Source organism: Ammodytes marinus (genome assembly GCF_949987685.1).
Source record: "Ammodytes marinus genome assembly, chromosome: 17".
NCBI classification, from domain to species: domain Eukaryota; kingdom Metazoa; phylum Chordata; class Actinopteri; order Uranoscopiformes; family Ammodytidae; genus Ammodytes; species Ammodytes marinus.
In genome coordinates this window covers 14,917,430-14,940,894 of record NC_137221.1, presented here as the reverse complement: position 1 = coordinate 14,940,894, position 23,465 = coordinate 14,917,430, and the positions used below count along the sequence as shown (strand labels likewise).

Here is a 23,465-nt window from a genome sequence, read left to right as displayed (position 1 = left end):
AGTGAAAAGGCTTCCAGTGTAAACGACTAATTGTGCTCCTGTTTTTAAGCTCTCACCGCCAACCTTGATGCTGACTGATATTGCGTTATGTAATGAGGAAGGATGGCATGTTATTTTTAAATCTAAAGAGAAAAAATATTGTGTTTGAACAGCGCATGTAACCTATTGTGTTTCAGTTAGAGGCAATGGAGGAAAACACAACATGTAATAGTCACCTTACATAACACCCTTGAATAAACAAGCTGTAAGTGCACACTAAAATATACTCTCCTGGGTATTTTAATGGTACAGGTAATGTTTCATAAGTACTTTCATATCCTAAAATATCCAGAGTTGAGGCTGATCAGGGAACAGTGAACTCCATTTGCAAACAATATTTCACTGTGTTTTCCTGCTCATTTCCGAATGTTTTGTAACTCGGAAGTTGGATGCTTTTTTACACAAGTTTTATTCAAATCTATTTTGTGTTCTTATCATCACATAATACTTAAATTAATAGTTTGGGATTTTGCGACAATATTATATATATGTTATATGCTGCTAATTCACAGTGACAAAGTCTGTCTTCATATTACCGTACTAACGTGACACTGATCTTCTCAACTAACTGCGCAAGGTATGAAATTAATAATAAATGTTTTGAATTGACATTTCTCTAATGCAATCATGTGTGCATTACTGTATGGTTTGATGGTTTGCAGACTGTCTGGCCAGCATGTACATAGGGTATGTGCTAATGAGGTTGATCTGGACTCTGGCTCTCACATGTATCTTCTTCCTGATGAAATTACTGGGACTGTGTATCTGCAAGCTAAGGGCTTGTTTATACATTTGTATGAAGACAACTTCTATGCAGGTACAACATGTTAACTTAGCAACAAGCAACAGGCGGTTGTGTCCTGATCAATGCCAAAGGTGATCGTTACCGTGTAGTTTTGGGAAGCAGGATGTTGCGTGATCATGCACTTACTAGCCTGTGTGAGTTGTTGCTTTTCAAGGTGATGTGCGGTGTGGCAAATAAAGTGTCTTTCAGTTGTCTACGGCAATCATATGCAAACACATGCTGCGGTATGTTGAAATGCATGGATCATCATAACCTCTGTAGTTTGATGGTTACAAGTAAAGCCGCTTAATCCTCCTTAAGTGGGATGAATTAGGATGTGGTTTTGAATAATAGATGATATCCTGAGGTGTCGTAGAATTATCTTCCCCTGACATCCTCCTCTGCAAGCAGGCTGTGAGAATGTGCAGATTGATTTTATGTTTTAAAAGTGGGGAAAGAAGATCTGTGAATAAGTAAAAGGGTTATGAAACACCGATGACGTAAACGCCTGTCTGATTATTATTCAACATCAGCATTTACATTTTGGGTTTTTCGCCTGACACTTTCATCTAGGGCCAAACATTACTAGCTGTTAATGTGGACCACAGCTGACTGTTAATGGTCGATTTTGAAAAATACAAACAATAATTTTGATAATAAGTTCCAACTTGACACAGCAAATTAATATTTGTTAATCCATTATTTGTAGACTAACTTTTAAGCAATTAATCATGCCAGGATGGCTGTTTCTCCCTCCCTATAACTACATTGTTTGAGGTAAGCTATTGCAAGGTCTTTTGGTTGTGGCTTCACATTTAAGACATGTGAGTAGTATTGATTTCCTCATGTAGCTTAACAAGAAAGTAAATATGTTTTAGTCCCAAATGAATAATTCCTTTAATACTACACTGAAAATTCTTTTTTTGATGGTTAAACAAGCTAAGATACAAACCATTTCCAGAATAGTGACACACTCTACATTACATACAGTCAGTGCACTTCAGTATTCCCTGCAGCACAAATTTAAATTAGTCAAATGCCTTTCAGATTAAGCAATCACGGTTTGCTGCTACACTAGCCTGCAAGATTCCCAGATGTGCCAGTTCGTTGCATCAGATTATTAAAATCTTAAGCTTTTGTGTTTGTTAGTTACAATAATGTTTAACAGTTTTCTTTTCTAACCATGGCTGAAAAGCTCTGGATTGTAACAACAAACAGAGTAAGTTTATTTGATGCCCTGACAGAACTCCACTCTGCTGCTCCTTGACCTACTAGAAAATATTTTTTTTCCAAGGATTTCACCATCCACTGAAATAGTTTATAAAACCAGAACAAATGAAGTACATGTAAACATAGCAGCACAGGACATGATAACAAAGCACTTTTTAACAGTTCCAAAATAGACAAACTCTGACTATTAAGAGTTAGCCGTTTGATCGTTCTTCTTAAAGAACAACAGCTGTGATCAACTGGAAGTTTTGTTGGTCATAGAATACAGCAGTAGTGACTAAGTGACACATCTAGAAACTTCTCTTAACACTGGTCTTAAGATACTGTTCTCCTGTATATCGGTGTACTCTGTGGGTGTTCCAGACATTCACCTCTATAAAGCTTAATACAATGCTTTTGCTTTGCACGGTTGAACCCAAACACACAGGTTTTGAATTTTGCCAAAAGCAGCTGCTGGAGGTAGTGCATCAGGGGGTGGCGAGGGGGATTTTGAAAGGTTGTTGACAAACGGGCTGCAGCCTCCTGGATGGGTTAGTGTGGCAGACACGGAGCACAGAGGCACAGGGGAGCTGAGATAGTTTGTATAGATTATTAAAGCTTTGACACAGAGTTGGGCAGGGTTTCTTGACAAAGTTAGGTCACACAAATATTCTTAGCTGTCTAGGAGTCATGGTCCACTAAGCTTTCTCACTTCCTTAGCTCTCCATGGCACTTGTGTTTGCCTGCAACAAAACAACTAACCACATGACAGCTCAACTCATAAGCTTTCTATATGAGCTTGTTGTATTTTTGTTTTGTTTAGGACAGTTGCTGAGTTGACATTTTGTCCTTCTTGGATGGCCTACTTGTCTTGCTAAGGGCTCTATGGGAGTTCCAGTTAGAACAGAAAGTTTTCAATTATGAGGCTCATACGAACCAAAGTTGACCTCAGCCTGGGTGGAGTAAACATCTGTTTTTGTGTGTCAACTTGCACAGATGGGCTCTCAATCCCCAAATCAAGATGTCATCGCTCTGCCCGAACTGTAAATGTTTAATTTTGAGTGTAAACTATCTTAGACTTACTGTGTTGGCGCTTGTTGTGGACTGTTGTGACTGTGTTGCGTCAGTGGTGATTCGGTAGAAATGAGAGCATGTGTTTGTGGTAATCGCCAATTCTCTGTCAACATTGAGACTTTCCTTCTCTGGCCATTTCCCCTGTGGTGCACTGCACTGTACGTCACATCCCTCGTAGGTCAACACTGTTTGCTGTGACATGTGACTTATTTGCTTTCTTGCCAAGAGTTAGATAAGATGATTGATACCACTTTCCTATCTTTCCCAACAAATTCAAGGCTACAGTCAGCAGCAAAGACTGAAAGTATACAAAAACAGCTAGCCTTGGTCTGTCCAAATGCAAAATCCACCTGCCAACACTGGTTGCTTTTGTTCAAATTGAACAAACAGAATAAACTGCTTGGTGAGCTACTAAGCTGCTGTTGGTGGATTTTTTTTTTAGCGTCAGATCGTGGCTAGCTGTTTTCCACTATTTTTAGCTAATACTAAGCAAAGTTGACCTGCTCTAATGCTCCAACAACAGCAGCAGTGCACTGGAGGAGAATGGTCACTACTGAGATATTTCCTCTATGAGATATTAAGTAATCCAATAGAAGTGTGTTTTAGTTCTTATGGATGATCTGGATGCACGGGTTGTTTTTCTTCACTTGTGAATCTTAACTTTCGACTCAGGCAGACTCTTCTCGCTCGCTGTCTCTTTGATTCTGCCACTTTTCTCTCTGACAGTGACAGGCCTGTTTCCTCTTTTGTCGACAAACGCCTACTTCCTCCTTCTGTCTGTCGCTGTCGGCACTCTCTTGGTCGCTGTCTTGCCTGAGGCAAAGCACCACACGCAGTGTTTTGAAGTTTTTGTATCTTGCTGAGGATGCTGAAGGCCCTTCGCTTTCAGGCAGATACTCAGACTTAAGTTGCTTAGACGAGAGGAGCAGCATTCCCTCTTCACTTTTGAACAACCATTGTTTGAACAAGACGCAGGTTGATTGGGAGAAGAAACAGCCGAGCCTGTTGGCTGTCAGGTTTTTTCCGGGTGAGTCCTCCTATCTTCTTGGTGTTTTCTTTTACTTTCTCTTGACGCTGCGCAGGATGCAGTAGGCCTCAGGGTGTGGCTCTGTGCTGCCTCCTCTCCTCTCCAGTGTGTCACCATTAGGCACAGACAGTGTGGTTAGGTGTTTGCAGTCCAGGGTAGTGAACGTCTCGGTACACACTCTACATGCTTGTTGGCTGATCCTCGCTGGGCCTCAGTGTGGGTTTTCCACATCTAACCAGAGAAGAATGGAAATATCAAAAGAACGGATGTGTGTTAAGACAGTTGAGACTTGTGGCCTCATGGCTTCGGGGGGGATGGAAATGTGGTTGCAGCAGTTTGTATTTTAAGAAAGGATAAAAAAAGAAGGGGGAAGCATACACAGCTGATAAATCCTCCTGTTGGAAAGTAATTTCTTGGCAATATTATGTTGCTCCTTCACAATACACATTATGGATTAGATGTGTGCCTGAAGGCCTCATTTTGCCTTGTCATTTTTTTTTCCTATAGCAAGTGTCTTTTTTTATTTGTCTCTTCGTCCCTTAATGTTCCAGTGTTGTGATTATCTGGCTTTTGCAGAATGCCCTCCGAGTACTTTATAATTGTTTCTGACTCACTTGTTTACCCCAAATTGCTGGCTTGCTTTGCTTCTAACACGTTATTTAGGTTGCACGTGTACCTTGTTCAGCAATACACTGTAGCTGGTACCGACATTTGACAGGATATCCTGGTTGCAGCAGTCTAGTGAGAGCCAGGGCGGGTTTTGCAAAGCAAAGAGGCCTAAGAGGCACACAGAGATAAGTCAGAAGATTGTTATGGTGACTGTCAGTGTAAACTCTAACTTTAGCGATGCCTAAATGAATAGAAAACTTCTTCATCTCATCTTCTGCTGTTTCTGAGAAACATTTGTCTGAGTAGTTTGGAAACACATGCATGTTAAGTCTTCAAGAGAATGGCACTTCCTTCTTTGAGTCTAGAAGCCATATTTCTAAAGCCTGACCCCAGCCTTCCCCCTTTTCTTTTGTCTTCTTCCGTTATTTGTAGCTGTTTGGTCAGCTCTTTGTGTTGGAGCTAGCAGCTCTTCCTGTGGGCTGGCTGTGTCTAGTAGCATTTTTAAGATTGCTAGTTTCGGTGTGCTTTTTTCATCTTTTACTCTGGGGAGCACAGTGTGTTAGCAATTCCAAATTAGGGGCGCCTCTTCTCCAGGGCTTGCTACTAGAGTTTCAAGGGGTTAAGTGGAAAGATTATGCTCAAAAGATTAAAAAAATAAATACAACTTAACTTTATATACATTACATACATTTTATCCTCCTTTAAACTGCTACCTTCTGACCTTGCTGCAGTTTTGTACAGGTGCACCCCAGGTGTCAGTGAACTATGACTGTTCGCTGTTGGGTGTGGTTAAAGGTGCAGCAGAACACACCAAACCAAACTCATCAGTGTCTGTTGAGGTAAAACACTGCTTTTAAGATTGGTGTCAAGTCACTCTACTGTCTCATGCACACACCTCGCCTCAAGGGTGTAACATGACCACCTTGTGGCTAGTGTGTGTGGGTGTGTGAATGTGTCATGCTCGTAGCAGCATTACCAATGACCTCTGCACCATGTGAGGCCTTTTTTCTTAGCTCTCAGATAAAGGATGGTGCTCTTTTTGAAGGCTGTTGCGCACACACAAACACACACACACACACACACACACACACACACACACACACACACACACACACACAGAGGCCCCTGCAGCGAGGCAGGCCCTTTGTTATAGGCATGAGATGAAGAGCTAGAAAGGGGCCTTTTGAAATCCATCCGACACATAGGTTCATTCAGACACACCAACACACAGGCCCAGACCCATACTAAAGCACAAGTATGTACTCTCTCCCACACTCACATGACATTGTGAAGCTGATGTTGCACACACACTCTAAGTACACATGCGCTTTTGCAGCCGGATGTTAAAGTTTAAGAGGATTCTTTTTAACAGTCTAGGAATACATTTTTGATTGACAGGGTGGTCTCCTGCTGTTGCTTGCTTCATGCTATGTGCGGGCAAAAAGGGCTATGAGGATATTTTGTATTGTTAGCATGCTTGCTTTCTCAAATTTGATTATTTGCTGTTTATGACAATGATAGCCATAATGATGACAGCTTTTTTTTTAAACTTCAAAAAGGATTTCTTAAGTGGTTTTACTTAAGCTCATTTGAAACAAGTAATACAACAATTAGGTTTGTAATTTGCGGGCTGACAACTGGTTCATGGGGTCAATTAAAAATGCTGCTATATAATGTAGTGTTTTAGAGAGGAGATTCCTAGGAATTGCATACTTCCAGGTAAACCTTCATTCATATCAAATCAATCATTTAAGCTTGTGAACGGTATAGTTTTGATCCAGGGGCTTCAGTATCTGTATCAGAACATTTTTAAGCCTTTTGACATAGTTTGGGAACAAAAGAAACAATGACAATGTAGTGAATGTGTGAGCACTGAGCAGAGGCATTTTCTATGCCTTAAAGTATGCGGTAAATTGGAGTGCTGGTGGGTCACACTGACATTTTTTTGTAAAAACTGCTGCTGCATGTTCTCTCACACCATTAGGGTTCTTAGTATATTCAAACTAAAAGTTCCAGGAGGAGCTGGAAGGAAAGGATGTGCCTACTAATTCCCCTTGATGTTCATGGCCCCAGTCTCACTCCATTACTCTCCTGTCTCTCTCTCTCTCTCTGTCCTCAGAGGTTCGTTTTTAAAAAAGTTTGAATTAAACTCACTTCAAACAAAGTGTCGAAAGCAAAAGACATCTTCATTTTCCACCCAGTTACAGGGATGTTTTAATTCAAACCGATTCGAAAGCCGTTTCAGGTGACCAGAGAGTGGTGTTTGTGGATTCTGTAGCACATGAAATATTGCGTATATGCTGTCCCTTTTAAAGTAGCTAGGAACTTTCAGTTGGGGTTGATTTCTAGCGGCCTCTTTGGACAAAAGTGATTTGTGTTTTCATGACACCAACATTAACTATACAGTATCTGTGTTCTTTTCGCTGATGGTCTCCTTTGCTGTTACAGGCCATTCATAATCATCAGCAGAAAAATTAGACTGTTGCATAAACATTTGAAAGTTCCTCCTCTGAGGTTTAAATTCACTTCCAGGTAAAGGAAGCGTTAAGTTTGGCTGCCGGATACCCTCTTGTCTTTCTTCCTCTAACCCCTTTGTCTCTTTTCCTCTGTCCGTCATGCTTTCTAATTCTGGTGTATAAAAATGACCTTATTCCCTTTTTAAGTCATTTGTTTGTGTGTTTTACTGTCTGTGTCCACCTTGCTTTAATCTCTATAACCTCTCCCTCCCTCCCTCCCTCCCTCCCTCCCTCCCTCCCTCCCTATCTGTCTGCTCATGTTCACGTTCTCACCTTCAATTCCCCTCTTTCTGCTTGCTTCCCTCCTACAGACGATGCGACCCTCATGTTACACATTATGAATTATTGAGGTGAAACCCGGCACTGCTCTGCTGCCCAACAAATCACAGGCCTTCTCTCTCCTTCTCTGGTTCCTTTCCTCCTACCATCTCTCCCCCTCCCTCTTTATTGATGGTTTTGTTCCCTTCATTTCGACCTCTGGCAGCAGATCAGATCACAGGTTTGCGAGGGTAACGTGAGATTTAGTTGTTGCTCCGCTCTTCTCGTAGCTAATCCCGACTAGAATCTTTGGCCAATGTAACACCAGCAGCGGCACAAGCCTCTCCGGTTACCGCAGGTGGGTGAGAGCTTGAAGACAGATTAACTGCAGACACACACACGTACTACATTCACAAACTACAATACCGTGCTGGACTGGAGCCCAGTTAAACGTGTGGTGGTTTGATGGTTTTGGCAGCGTGTTATTACATGTTACATTAATGAATGGATTATAAATGTGTGTCAAGTGGATGATAAAAAATAGAGAGTGCAGTTTGTCTAATGTATCTCATTGCCTGGTTTTTGTTCCTTTTGGGCAAATTCTGCAAAATATAGAATGAAGAGACTTGGCAAGCAAAAGAGGAGCGCTTGATGAAAGCATGAAAACTCCAATGTGGTAGAGATTAGAATGAAGACAGATAAAGAGAATGGGAGAGGAAGGAAGGTAGCGGGGGTCAGATCCTGAAATAAAAGGGACTGAGTGTTCTGCTGCAAATATAAACAAAGATGGAGTGAGCTCAGTGTACCGTTAGCCTGTTTAAACCCTTTGGCACAGCAGAAAATAAACACACACTCACTCACACCCAACTAAACCAGGTTGAAGCAAATCACCTGCTCTGATGTGATGAGCTCTGACAGCAGCTAGCGTCGATAACAAGGTACCATTTACACTGTAAGGAGTTTGAGATGAGATGCCAGAGTGACAGATTGGGATTTGATACACAGCTCCCCCAGGCTACAGTAAACACTTATGAGGACAACACACAAACACACCACCTGAGTGGTCCCAGTGTGAAACCTTGTTCCCTTGAGCAGAGTAAAAAAAAAATGTTGATCTGATGAGTTTTTTTGTAGCACTGCTGGTGTGTTGAACTGCTGTGTCTCTCAATTACATTTGAGACCATTTCCAATGATTTACTGTGGCTGTCAGCAATGAGGTGTGTGTGTGTGTGTGTCTGTCTCTCTCTCTCTCCAATCAATAAGCCTCAAAGCCGTCCATCTCTCTGAGTCATCTATAGTTCTCGGAAGATGATGATGATAAGGTGCTCGGAATACACACACACAAAAACACACACTTGCTGTCTTTTCTGTAAAAAACAAATCCTCAGTCAGAACGATACGCTTGTCAGACAGTCAGACGAGCTGTAAACAAAGGTCAGTTTAAGAAGATTATCTAAAACCAGTTTATCTGGAGTTAAAAACAAAAAAGGGGTGATCCCACAATATTGGTAATAATCACTCACAGTGCTTTAAATTTAAAGCGTTGTGGACATTTTACAGTTAAGAAAATAAAATTGTCAGTGCCTCTCAGGTGAGGGCGTCACTACTTGTAAATGACCTCAAACATATCTTTGGAGTTTCTGTATTACAGTTCCACGTTACTCATCTGCAAACAAATTCAGATTCTGCTATATCAACGAGTATTAAGTAATATTTTCCGAGGGCATCATCCAAGACCATGTATTGGCCTGGCTTAAAGCCACTACGAGTAACATTTAAATATCTTTAAAACATGTTTCCTCTGATAGTCATAAATTACCTTTAACAGCAAACGAGACCATCAGTGCAAAGAAAGACGTTTTTATATAGTTTTTATTACTGCATTTGGTCTGGTCGCACACCCAGTCCGATTTTCGGTTTGTGCATGCAGGCTCTATGGTCACATATTCGTATTGGTTGCAGATTTCAGAAAAAAGTTACTCGTAGTGGCTTTAAGTTAAAAAAAACAGACCTTGTGGGTATTCACTTTATAGTTTTCCTTTGTTTTCAATTCCAAATTGGCTATTCCCACCTGAATGTTAAACCTGTTTGAACATGTTTCTGCTCACATTTCTTGTCAAATCGGAGATAAAATGTATAGAGAAGACACACGGACAGTCTGAACCCATTCTTCTCAACAATACACCCGGTAGCTGTGGAGATATTTCACTCAACCTCAAATGTCAAACGCACAGTGGCACTAGAGGAAAAGTCAGAAGATCACTGGAGTTCTAACAATTCATTGTGAGGGAAACATGTTAAGAGCTTCATAGGAATCCCACCAAAAGACTGACATTTTAATCCCTAGAGCCACGTTTCTATAGCAAGAGCAATAGTGGCAGCTTTATAGCTTTCATTGACTGCTTCCCTATGGACTCAGTCGGCATTGAGAAGCATGATCGATGATTAACACGCTATTGTCTGTAGAATAACCCTGCGTTCCAATACCCGTTCAACATACCCTCGTTCACTTTCCCTAGGTACTTTCCCTAGGGACTTGCCCTTGGGGGAATCCCCACCGCCATCTTAAGTGTCGTTCCAATTGTCTGGAAACTGAAGTGAACTTCGTGATATACGTAGACCCTCGGAGGGCTGAGTGATCGAGTGAACATCCATGGTCACTCCGAGGTGGATATCACCCACAGTGCATTGCGGTTCGTCTTCTTCTTCTTCTCCTTTTATTTTCAGGTAGACTGTATGCTTTTAGGGACATCGCGGCCACCTGCAGGACAAATATATATATAAATATATTCCAAAACGCCTCAATTAGGCTATCCTATTTCCATAGGAACAATCCAGTGAATGTATTGAAGTTTACACATTGCTGCTATAACACCGATGGCTGCCAATTATAGGACTATTTAAAACTAATGTTTTTGGTTGAAACTAACATAAATATGAGAATATGTCGGAGCAAACAATTTACATGTGTAGGCCTAAGTAACAATATCTTGATAATCTGAGTTACCGTGTCGAAATTCAATGTTTGTTATGCTATGGAAATGGCTTTCTGCAATATAGGCTACCTTAGCAGAATGTTATAATTCTGTATTATTTGCATTCAGAACTACCTATGTAACTGACGGTCCATTGCGAGTACATGGGCAAGTGGGTGCCATTTAAATCCTCCGCTCCTCCCCCGCCCAGTCTCCCTCCGCACTCCAAGTTCCCTCCGTGCAACGTATGCTGTTACGTCATACCAAGGGCTGAGGGTAAATGAACGAGGGGAAGTGCAACTACTATTGGAATGCAGCTTAAAACTCATTCACACATTCTGGGCACATGTAGGGTAAGGTGACACATTTCTTAACATAGAATAAAAAGGCTGATGCTGCAGATCTGTAAATTACACACGTATGTTTAATCAGTAAGCCTATTGAGCGTAACATGTGCAGGATTGTGCCTATCCAGATGTTTACATGTACGTTGTGTGAGCCTTCCATTTTGCTCTATACACTACTCATTGATGGCCTCTGCATAAGGTTACAATGAGGGAGAGGTGGAGGGAAGCGGATAGATACACAGCTGCAAGGCACAGTATCTCAGTAAGTATTTAACATGTACACATGGGAAAACCACTCTAATCTCACAATGGACATGCTCGTTCATATTTCAGCGGTGGAATTCAAAGCGGAGGGCTGGACTGAGTCATGCTTGAGGTGTTGTGACAAAAGTGACTTGAATATGACACGCTTTGGGAAAGAAAGATGCATCCACATCTCCAGCTATTGATGCAACGGCTGCCATGGAAACGGGCCCCTTGGATAAAGGCCATGTGGATCATTATGGGGTGACTCACACACAGCGCCAGGCCAGTCTCGTTACGTAAATTATCCTTAAGTTAATAACTCAAACCAATACTCATTCAGTGCTGTATGTATCAATGGACATGAACACAGTGTTTGTGCATAGTGCCATACAGTACATCTCACCGCTCACTCACTATGCTGCATGTGTTCCTGCCCAATGCTTTATATATATCAACAACACTCGCACTACTCTGCTCAGTAGTTTTCTCCTGGGGAATTCATCCGTGCCCATTTTACATTATGGATTGAATAAAATATGTAAACAGGCTTTTTCACCAGGAACTACGATGATGCAACCTTTCTCGACAGGCAAAGGAATATAAATGATTGATGCCTTCCCCAGTCGTGATATATTTTTGGGATATCTTTGGCACATTTTCCACTTGATAGCTGTGCAGTGGTGGTTTCATTAGACTCCCTGCGAGCACGAGAAGTGGCTTTACCCGGCACTGCAGCTACCCATGTGTGCTTCGGGGTGACTGTGATTTGACTGTCTAACTGGCTTATTTCGGAAAGCCACTGGGTTTCAGGTCAATCCGGCTGCCTTTTTACTTTGTGTGACCAGGGACAGAATCCAGAGAGGAGCCAGCAATGACTACATGTACAATATTTGTGTGCGTGTGTGCATCTGTTCATGAAAGAGGAGTTGGTTTTGGTGTGCTTGTTGCTATGCATATGGTCCAGGGTGCATATGGTGTGCAGCGCAGGGTCATGAATCTGCAAGAGACGCCGATAAACGATCTCGGCGCACCTGGAATCTGCTTGTGTATTTCAATCAGGTTTTGACCAGTTAAAGACACAGATCATGAGCTCTTATTTATATCAGTGGCTCACAGGAAACTGAATGTCAAACTAGTGCATGTTACTTTTTCACTCTGTAAATCCCTTTCCCCGCTTTTTCCATGGCCTTGGTCTCACTTTTTTTTTTTTACTTTCCCCAAGTATTGATTGAAGACCTTGATTTGGATTGACTTTAGTTGTATAACTAGTAGTGGCTGGTATTTTGTCTACGGTGCCCACCGTCTCTACCATTGTGTCCTTGAGCTAAACACTTAACCCCAAAACGGCTCTCTGCGCTCTGACCCCCTCCGAAGTGTGGTAACTTGAGAGGGGATATACGGAAAGACACATTTTTATTTTAATGTTACCATTGACTAATAAAGTAACTTAACTTAAAGCTGGGGTGGAGGATTTGGGGAGAAAATGGCACTTGGGATAGAGATTCTAATTAAAATACCTCAACTGCTCCACTTGTTCTCTTTGATCCCTCCCCTATGGTCCCTCCCTGATACGCTCTACACCAACAAAGTCGTGCCAAAGTGAATGGACAGTCCCAACAGCCAATAAGAACAGAGAATCGGAGCCTCGCTCTGATTGGTCAAAGTGTACAGCTTATGTTAACTTTGACCAATCAGAAATCATATACCCCAGCTTTAACCTATCTTTTATGTGTTAAGTTGTAGGACTATCCCATTAAGCAGAAGAAAAAGCTTTGTAGTAGTTATCTGCTTAAGATGTTGAGTCTTGCATGCTTGCTACTAGCCATTATGACGCAAAAAAAAGGGCTGTTACTTTCCTACCCTTTTTTCAGTGAAAGAGAGATGGAGTTGCTTTATCTCTCAAAGTGGTGGTACTTGTGCAGTAGTATTGCTGTGAAAATGTCTAAAGGGAATCTCAAACGTCACAGTGGAAGACACAGCAAAATGCTGTAGGGTGGTTTGTGTTTTTCTGCTGTGTTTTGCTGTGAGTGACCTCATTAGCAGTTAAACTTTGATTTGAATTAAACTCTTGAGTGTATCTTCCCCATTGGCACGTCCAATTGTTCTGTGTGTCAAAATTTGAAATTAGGCAAGAGCTGGGAAAAACAAGTCATCACACAGGACCAACAATAAAAAGTATTTGACTGCTCTAGTTTGTGTGAGTGGGTGATAGAAGTCGAAATGTGAATATGAATGCGATATTAAGTGCCGGTGTCTGTCTGCAAGAATTTGCATAGAGTGCTCAGTTTTTGAGGTCAACCGTGACACAAACAGGGGAGTGTGTTCTAGCTGTGGGCTAATTTCTCGAGATGGAAGCTTTTGCAGCTGTGGTCTTTGTACTAGCGCTGATGACTCCTGTGCATTGCAGCTATAGGAAACCTAACCTGACATGGTTCTGGGGTATGATGATATTTACAGCCTGTGTGTTTGTGTGTGCTACTTGTACTGCTGATGTGAAGTTAGTTAGTCAGAGTGCTGCCCCCACTTATGTCTTATTTGTATTTTTCAGCACAGCCATTGTTGACCTTTCTTATTTGTCATATTTAACATTCACTTGAATTTAGAGGAGGCTAATGCAGGCAAACATTAACATAAATAACTAGACCTATTTCTTGACTAATGTGCCCTTTTTTCTGTATTTCTCCCCTCATCTTTCCTTCCTCCTCTTTCTCTTACTTCTCCCTCTCCTCACTGTTGTCCTGCAGGTTTTGGATGAGCTGCCTTCAGTAGTAGTGACAGAGGTGTGAGGCAGCGTGACCCACACCGCCCCTCCCTTCAGCCATGCCGCCGCCGGCAGACATCGTCAAGGTGGCCATTGAGTGGCCAGGGGCCTTCCCCAAGCTCATGGAGATAGACCAGGTAGGTGTACTGTCTAGGCACAATAGCAAAACTCATCACCAACATAAATCCCTGCCGTTTAGATCCACAGAGACCAAAATGTAGCATCCGGAAAAGCTGGCAAATGCTTTGTCTGTGTTGACACTCACCTTTCAGATTTGAACCCCATTCACGAGCGGCATGTTTTGTCTGAACACAGTGTTGTACAGTAATCTGCTGTTGTGTATACATACTAGTTTTTAAATGTGTGGCGGTGTGTGCATGTCTGGAGGGAGTGGGCGGATGCGATCAGGGCCCGATCATTTTTGGCATTGTTCCTACAATTGAATTTGTTACCCAAAAGAAGTTCCTTAATTAAAGATGCTTAACAGGAGACACAGCCTGTTCCGTGCCCGGGCACACCTCTCCCAAGCGTTCCTTGGCCAAGGAAGTGTTCCGTGCTGGAATACGGATGGCGTGCTCACACTAGCCAAACGATCTAGAATCGGGCACGGAACAGATGGGCTAGTGTGAGTGCGCCCTTATTCTTTTCCTGATTGTCGCTTAGGCCTGGTAGAATGACACAGGCGGACGTTTTATCAGCTGAAGTTAATTATGTAATGATTAAAATAACAATTATTGATCTTGTCTGGTTTAACTAGATTCCTGCAACCAGATGTCTGCACTCAGCCAAAGATCATTTGTGAGCGAACAGACACGTCAATTTGTAACACCACCACAACTGCAGGTGTCAAAGCTAAACCTAGATTAAAATCAATGGGGGATTTGTTAAAATGCTATCAGACTCCTTCGGTGCGTCACCACAAATGTCACTGATTTACATAATGACATAATGTGGCTGCTGTAAATCAAGGTAAACATTTTTGACAATTTCAACAATTCAAGGGTTGTTTTTGTTTTACGATGAAGCACAATTTCTAGTGTTAAAATCATGATGCAGGCTGCCTTATCTGTGGCTTCTAAGGGAAAGCATGTGTGCTGGTACAAGGCTCGAATATGAATCCACATATAAGAGGCTAAACTGTATGTCAGCGTTCAACTGGGTCTAACACACAGTCGATAACATGCTAATGAAATGATAAGCACAAACAATGACTATCTCATGTGTAGGGGAGGGATGACATGTTCACGTTGTTTTGATTACACATACTGTATACAGTGTGTAAATGGCCTGTTTTGTGTTGGTGTGACTCACAGATGGGCTAACGATTGAACAAGCTATGAGTCACCCGTGGCAACTGGAGCCACAATTGCCCTTCTCAATGGATTAACAACTGAATGAAATATTGAACTACAGAGTACATGTGCTCCTGTTTGCCACGAGGTCCTTAAAGCACATAAGTGTTGATTTCAGGGAAATAGGGTTTGTATATGATGAGCCCTTTTTCTGCAGAGCTCTTGCGGTTTGCAGTTTGGTCCTTCTTTGGTCTGTACTTCTTAAAGCTGCCTCTTCTCCTCCCCTTTCCTCCGCTTTTCTCTGACTCCCTTATCTGTCTCTGTCATCTTTCTCTTGTTCCTGCTATCTGTTTCCTCCTCCTCCTTGTCTTTCTCTGCTTTCTCTCCTGTCCCCCTCACTGTCCCCCCGCTCTTTTGTTGTAACTGTAAAACTGTGCCTCCTCCTCCTCTCCTGTCCTCCAGCATCTACGCCTGCATCTTCCTCCTCCCTATGCACTCTCCTTTATACAATAGACCCTGCTGCAGCATATGGCTGTCTGAGTCATGCTGTGGGAAGTGGGCTTCAGCTGCTGTCATGAGACCCAGAGAAAGTGTCTGTGTGTTGGTTTAGATAGGAATTTGTGTGTGTGAATTTTTATTGTTTATTAACGTGGGTACAACTCTGCATAAGTGAAATTTTGTGTGGGTGTATTTTGTGGCAACGAGTGTGTGTGTGTGTGTGTGTACATCTCAAAGACAGTGTTTGTGTAAGCTCCTCTGCAGTGTGAGTTTGAGAGTTGGTTTAGGTGCATCTGTGTGTGTGTGTGTGTGTGTGTGTGTGTGTGTGTGTGTGTGTGTGTGTGTGTGTGTGTGTGTGTGTGTGTGTGTGTGTGTGTGTGTGTGTGTGTGTGTGTGTGTGTGTGTGTGTGTGTGTGTGTGTGTGTGTGTGTGTGTGTGTGTGTGTGTGTGTGTGTGTGTGTGTGTGTGTGTGTGTGTGTGTGTGTGTGTGTGTGTGTGTGTGTGTGTGTGTGTGTGTGTGTGCAGGAATCACCATGTGATTCCTGTTTTCCCTCAAATATATTTTATATTTTATGCCCCATAGGCATAAGAGAATATTATTACTTTTAAATGTGTATGGTCTTATTAGGAGAAATTGTAGTGCATACATTATGAATCTATAAAAGGAGCAAAATAAGATGTTTAAAAAGTGTGAAAGGATTCCTTCAAATGTATCATTGGCGAGTGTAAATAATTACAGCATTGTCTGTAATTATTTAGCAGACAATGCTGCGGCCCTAGCTGGTGAAGGCTACTTGTTGTGTAACTGAATGACCTCAGAAAGGATGAGATTAATTGTTGATTTGTTATCTTCCCAGTTTGAAATGAGTTACTTGTGTCGGATAACAGGATCTCAAGAGCTGACGGATGCTATAGAATCACATAAACATAATTTAATGTAATGTATGTTTTACGCTTCTATTCAAATTGCACAAGATGTACAGTATAATACTTATGTTCCAGGTGTGACACTTGTGAAGTACTCCTTATTAATGGACTCACTACAGTGATGCAGGGGAATGGAGCTTATAGTAAGGGAGAGGTAAATGTAGTGGGGGTTCAGAGAGGGACATGTGATGGAGTAGGGGAAGAGTACTGTAGATAGGATGGTGGGGGTGGAGTAACTCATGGAAGATGAAAGGGCAGGGTAAAGAAACCTGTATTTATTTATTTATTTTCTTTAGAGGGAATTATACGATAAAAGGTTCAGACGGAATAAGAGAAGAGAAAAGAGCTGTGGAAGGGATTATTTGGGGGAAATATTCTTGATGTATTTATTAATTCATTTGCAGATTTAAAAAATTAAAACCAAGACAAATTAATGATAAATGAAAAACAAGCTGTGTATGATAATATTCATAGTTCGCTGCTATAAAGTCTATGTTAAACAAGTTAAATCTCATTTGAGGTACGATTCAGACTTGAAGGACCATCTCAAGAGACACAAACTTCTTTATTTTAAAGGCTAGGGGAGAAAGCACATGTGGATGCTCAGCAGTAGCACTTGATGATATACCAGATCAGACATTTTTGTGTTGAAGAATACAACTGGAAAGAACAGATGGAATATAAAATTAGCCTTACATAAGAAAAAAATTTAAAGTTTGCAGCAGTAATACAAAAGTGTTTTGCTAAGAGAGCTATGCTTAATTGCTTATAGTGTTGCACATGGATAATATATTATTACCTTCTTTAGACATATTAAATATCCACAACTGTCAATGAATTCATTATTTATGATATAATTTAAAACTTGAAAAGGCTTTGATCGTGTATGAGAGAAGGAATTGCTCCGAGCAATGCACAAGTGGTTAAAAGTATTTTGAAATATTGCAAGCCGATGCTAATTCTTTGATTGAGCACATTAATAATTTCCTCATAAAGATACAGTGGAACTAAGAAATACCCAATATTTTACAGTAAAAAGATGGAAGTGCCGTTTATGTAAAGCTTTGTTAAGCCTAATTATGTTTTAAATTTTTCTGATATACGATTTCACTGAAACCCACAGAAACCTTCTTGAAATGAATAGTATTTTTGGACATTTGTGTACGGTATGTTTTGTGTCTGTACGTTGTTCACTGTATTCTGGCAGCATTCTGCAAGTCCCAGAGAGCCTTTAGGATGACTGCAGTGGGGAGGCAAGCAGATACTTACTGGCACTCTGCACACACAATCCTTATATTACTACATTTGCATTTTGCCAGTTCCCCATATTACTCCAATCCCTGTTCAACATCCACTCTCTCTAACCATTATCATCCACTCTCCCCTTGCCTGCACTTGCTGTTGTTTTCCTTTCCTTTCATCTAATTAAATTTGTGTATTTCTCACTTTTTCTTTATCTTCCGTTCTTCCCTTTTGTTCACATAAAAGGCCGTCCCCTCCCTCCGTCAGCCCTCTGCTTTTCTTTCCCCGTCACATTATCTAGCATTATCTTTTCCCTTTAATTCATAATCACTGGTGTTCTTTGAAGCAGCCTCTCTCTCTCTTTCTCTCTCTCTCTCTCTCTCTGCTCGGGGTAAACCCCAAAGAAGCAACAACCATCACATTATCCGTTATATACGGATGCTCACTAAATAGCTGTGTGTGATGTTGTGCACATGCTCATGTCTGTCCATTTTTAAATGACTGTTTGGTGCAGTGACTCCTTAACCATCTTTGAAAACACTCTCTTTGCTCTTACTGGTGGATAAGACTGGAATGTAATCTGCATTCAGAACTTTTACTTGAGTGAAGCAGATAACTACAATTTTAGAACCTTCAGACAGAAGGTTGGAGGACTCACAGAAAAGTATTTAAACAAATTCAGGGTCCAAAAATGCTGCATACTAGATTCCCCATTATGTCTTCTAAATGCTTATTTCTTTCAAACGGCTCCACAGCTATGTTTTTTGTGTTTTTATATAATAATATTTTAACTATTTTTTTTAATAGCTTCTCAATGCCTCAGTGTTAAATAAGGATTGATTTAGGTAAGGAAATATTTGATGAACTAATAATTATGCCAGCTGGACGGCCAATGTTTGTCCGTTGCATTAAGAGTCAAGTATTAATAGTTGTGCCCTTTAGTCTTGTATCAAATATTTTTTTCGATAAAATCCAGACATTTTTCTAACTTTGAGAAATGATTAAAGGCAAGGCTCTTTATGTAACACAGCAGCATGAGAAGTTTGACATTATTAAATAGAAAAAAGATTAAAACATCATATTCCATTTAAAAAAAACAAGTTTTGTTTTCGGATTTTGTACCCACAACTCGGTATCATATTGGCACTGATATTAAAAAAGTGCATCCAGCCTCAGAATAGTTTAATCAATAAAAATATCTGTGTATTTTTTTAACTTATCATTTGTTATTTAGCTATGTACACTTATTGTGGAACAGTTATTGGTAATTAGTTATTTTTAACCTCTCTGAGGCAGAAAATCACGTATAATGAATGAAATGGTGCAACAGACGCGGTCAGCTAAATACAGGCGTGTCATTTTGTCTGTCCTGTGATATACAGTAAAATAATTGCAGGTCAGTCTGAGTTGACTGTTGTTTCAGGATCTCAAGCTTGGACCGTGGACTAAATGTAGTTTTGCCTTTCTCCACAGAAAAAGCCTCTGTCAGCCATCATAAAAGAAGTGTGCGAGGGGTAAGTCTGCATTGGCTTTTTTCCCTGAGTTTCTGTGAACATATGCATGCCTTTTCTGGGGGGCTTTAAAAAACAATTGTCTTAGGGCTTTTTGCAGGGGTTCCCTCTCTGTCTGTCTCCACACTTCAATCAAATAAGCGGTATTCTACACAAGAAGTTCTCCATTTTTGATACCAATTATGCAATGTTTTTTTTTCACTCAATCCAATGGCTTTTAGGTGGTCTTTGGGGAACCATGAAAACTTTGCTCTGCAGATTGCCGATGCGACAAATTTCTACATCACAGAAAAGGTTTGGTTGACTGTTTTCAACTCCAGGCGTCAGTATCCAAAGTAAAAAAAACATGTCCCAAGTGCTCAGTACTTACTAACGTCTGCTTTTATCTTGGTAAATCTCCCCAGAACCGCAACGACATTAAGAATGGCTCAATTCTGCGCCTGACCACTTCTCCTGTAAGTTTTATCAACCAATGACAGTCTCTGATATATCATAGGGGAGAACGGGGTAATATGTCACACGGGTAGGTTGTCACAATCGTTATATCTCGGAACCAGAAGGTGCTGTCTGTTAAATTTTGGTATGTAAATATCCACAACTGGGATCAGAGGTCACCTACATAGTCTTCCTTGGAGTTAGACTGCTGAATTTGAGGTGAGAGGACTGTTAGTGTTTTTCATGTAAAATTGAAAATATTTAGCTTCTCAGTATTTTTCTTCGAGGCTTTTACACAATGGGTTTATAACAAAACACGTGTTACCCTAAAAAAGTGTGAAGGGTAAGCTATAGTTTAGATTGTTTTTGGCAAGCTAATTAGTTGTCAGATGGTTGTTGGCCGTGATGCTAGCAAGAAATTCCAGTTGGGGTTGGTCGTCAGTCGTCACATTTTTTGGGGGGTTGGTTGTTGCATGTTATCCAAAGGGTGCAGCCAGGAAAGGAACCCAATAACAAAAGAAAATGTCAAGCTGTATCCTCACTGACACCCCAGAGAAGGAGAGAATAGAGCAGGAAAGGCAGCTTGCATGCAAAAGAGAAAAAGGGCAACAAAGTAAAAACGACCCAGTGCATCCCAAACTAGACCAGTTGCCAAGGCTACTGCACCCCAGTGCACTCCAACCCAGCTGGGGAAGAAGAAACAGAAGACAAAGAGACAGGAGGAGGAATCTTCATCAGATGAAGAGGATATTTTGTGTTTGGTTTGTATGGAAACGTTCTCTCCAGCACCCGTTCAGGGGAGGTAAGGGAGAAGTGTTGTATGTGCAACCAGTGGGCACACAATCTCTGCTTAGTTAGTGAGCAGACCCTACATTTGCCATCACTGTAACTCAGATAGTGAATGTGTGTATCCTAGTCTTTGATGGTACATTTCTTCTTTATTACAATAAGTTAGAAAAAGTGGGTGGTTCACATTTCAAGCCAACACCTTAAGCTTCAATTTAATGTAGGAATGACTATTGAAAAATGTTTAGGTGATGAGTAGAAAGTGTGCCTACTTTTTTTTTTTATAAACATATTTTTTTGGCATTTCTATGCTTTATTGATAGTGTAGAGAGTAGAGACAGAGTTGAAATGGGGCAGAGAGGGGAGTGACATGGAGAGAACGACCGCGGGCTGGAATTGAACCCGGGTCTGCTGCTTCCCGAGGCCCATGGGGGGGACGCCCTACCAACTGAGCTAAGGGTGCCCAAAAGTGTGCCTACTTACCCCGGTCTCCCCTACAGTATGTGTGTCTTTTTACCTTCTGACACCAATGCATCATTCTCCTCTGCCCACTCTAGTACCAGACTGCAGTCCAGCTTCATGAACGGATCCAGTCATCCAGCATGGACGCCAAGCTAGAGTCTCTGAAGGACCTGGCCAACGCATCACGGGACATCACCTTCGCCCAGGAGTTCATCAACCTGGACGGCATCTCCCTGCTCACTCAGATGGTGGAGAGTGGGACTGAGTAAGTCCATTGTCCGAGGAAAAATCCCCTGTGGTTTCATATGTGGGTTTGATATTGGACTGATCCAACCAAAACATTGTTTATTTTATGATTCTGGGATCACATGTACAGGTTTTAGATCAGTGGAAATCTTTGGAGCCTTTTGGAGTTGCACTGTGTATTCTGATTGTTTGAGTTCAAAGCAGCCTACTGGCCTTCCTCTGAGTTCAGTAACTCTCCACAAGTCATTGTATTAGGCTGGAGTTATGCTTTTGCCTCAGGTGTTATGGCGAGCCCTTGGTTGTCGATGTCTTTTGATGTGGGAAGTGATTGTAGTTCAGGCCCCACTGGATAGATGTGTCATTATCAGGCTTGGTTGTGAAAATCATTATATACAGCACAGCCATGCATGCAAGTGGTTATATGAGTGATGAATGGCAAAGTTTGTCCTGTCTAGCTACTAAAAAACAAAACCTGCTGCTGTGGCAAGCGAAAGGGTGTGCAGTGGAAACAACAACATCAGTACAGTAGCTAACTTGTCTAATCACAGTTCCTTCTGTTATCATTCCTCTGTGGTTGCACAATATGTGAGTAAGCCTGGTTCCAGTAGAGCCTAGGGCACTAAGCCACAGATAACATCTACACACCCTAAAGTTGTCATCCAAGTGTGTTACTGCTGAGAAGAGAGTAACTGGCTTGTGAAGAACATGTCCTGGAGCTACTGTTCGCCTCTGTTGACCGTGATGGGGAGATCACACATGACCAGAGCGCTGCACTGGTTTCTGACTCTTCAGCAGATCCAAAAACACACTGAGTATATGCTGGTGAAGTGCAGGCGGGGCCGTGGAGACCGTCTGCACTGAAGGTTAAAACGAGGACATTTTTTTGCTGAGGTGGAATTTCGCAGCTGTGTGTGTGTGTGTGTGTGTGTGTGTGTGTGTGTGTGTGTGTGTGTGTGTGTGTGTGTGTGTGTGTGTGTGTGTGTGTGTGTGTGTGTGTGTGTGTGTGTGTGTGTGTGTGTGTGTGTGTGTGTGTGTGTGTGTGTGTGTGTGTGTGTGTGTGTGTGTGTGTGTGTGTGTGTGTGTGTGTGTGTGTGTGTGTGTGTGTGTGTGTGTGTGTGTGTGTGTGTGTGTGCAAGGCTTAGACCAGAGTAAAAACCCTCACACACATGCAAACTGGCAGGAAGGGAAGCAGCAGCCAGCCGACCGGGACACACTCGTTTTCTGCCTCTTGCATTTCTCATTATTCATCCGTTTTTTTTAACCAGCGAGAGAAAAAGAAGGTTGTGGAATTGCTTGCTTGCATGAGGATGCCGGTAATTGGTTCAAAATACATTCATGTTGTAAAGGCATGCTCACACAAGATCAAATATGCTCTTAGTACAGCAGAGTAAAACATTTAGAGGACACAAGCCAACAATGATGGACACTTCAGTGCTTTTAATCTGAACGATCTCTCCATTCATGCCCCTGATCTTTTTCTACAGAATGCACATAAAGAGTTGAATTCCGGTCAGATACTTTAATTATTTTCTTCTCAGCAGAGTCCACCTAATGATCTGCTATTTCTGAGCATGAGGCAACCGCAGTGCCTCTGGCTTTACACTCTCTTTTCACTATGTGAAACCTCTTCTCCTTTATCTGCATGTGATGTTCAAATTAGCAAATATTTGACACTGTTTTATCTTACTGCAAGGAGCCCTCTCTAAGACACCGATGTTGACTCCACTCTTCTGCTTCTGGCTGTGTAAATTACCGTCACATCAGTTATTCAGTATGAGAGAGGGAGAGAGCGAGAGAGAGAGAGGCTTATGAAACACAGACAACGCAGATAGGTATCAGTGTCTGATACATACACAACACAAGCGCACACACTCATTAGAGTGCCTGCCAAACAATTTAGTTAACTGCAATTATTCAAGAGGCTGAGGCCTGAAGACTCTTGAGGGCAGAGCTGTGCTGTGAACTAATACTTCTGACATTGATGCTGTAGCTACTGTATGCGTGTGGAAATCAGTTGGCAGGCTGCTGCTGCACTTGTCAAAGAGAGATATCGCCCTCTACTGACTAAAACATGGAACAACTGGTTAATGCAGAAGGTGTTCAGAATGCACAGTGCAACATCAATCAGTTTATTTAAAGGTTAAAGAAAAGAGGTTAAAAAGAATTATCAGATTACCCAGAAACTGTAAACAAGTGCCCTTGTTTACGTGCTAACAGTAAC

The 23,465-nt window shown here is 41.6% G+C and overlaps 1 protein-coding gene across 2 annotated transcripts in view; it reads left to right on the top strand.

The window, feature by feature from the left end:
* Window positions 1-23,465, top strand: part of elmo1 (engulfment and cell motility 1 (ced-12 homolog, C. elegans)) — a 92,275-nt gene that overhangs the window by 15,751 nt on the left and 53,059 nt on the right. The window contains exons 1-6 of one of the 2 annotated variants that reach the window (XM_080044860.1): window positions 3,932-4,133; window positions 13,829-13,982; window positions 19,278-19,318; window positions 19,537-19,609; window positions 19,720-19,770; window positions 21,094-21,263. In XM_080044860.1, coding sequence (XP_079900986.1) covers window positions 13,905-13,982; window positions 19,278-19,318; window positions 19,537-19,609; window positions 19,720-19,770; window positions 21,094-21,263 — 413 coding nt within the window. In that variant the 5' untranslated portion in view covers window positions 3,932-4,133; window positions 13,829-13,904. Of the gene's footprint in view, window positions 1-3,931; window positions 4,134-13,828; window positions 13,983-19,277; window positions 19,319-19,536; window positions 19,610-19,719; window positions 19,771-21,093; window positions 21,264-23,465 lie in introns of those variants that run through there. The other variant, XM_080044859.1, reaches the window with a different exon arrangement.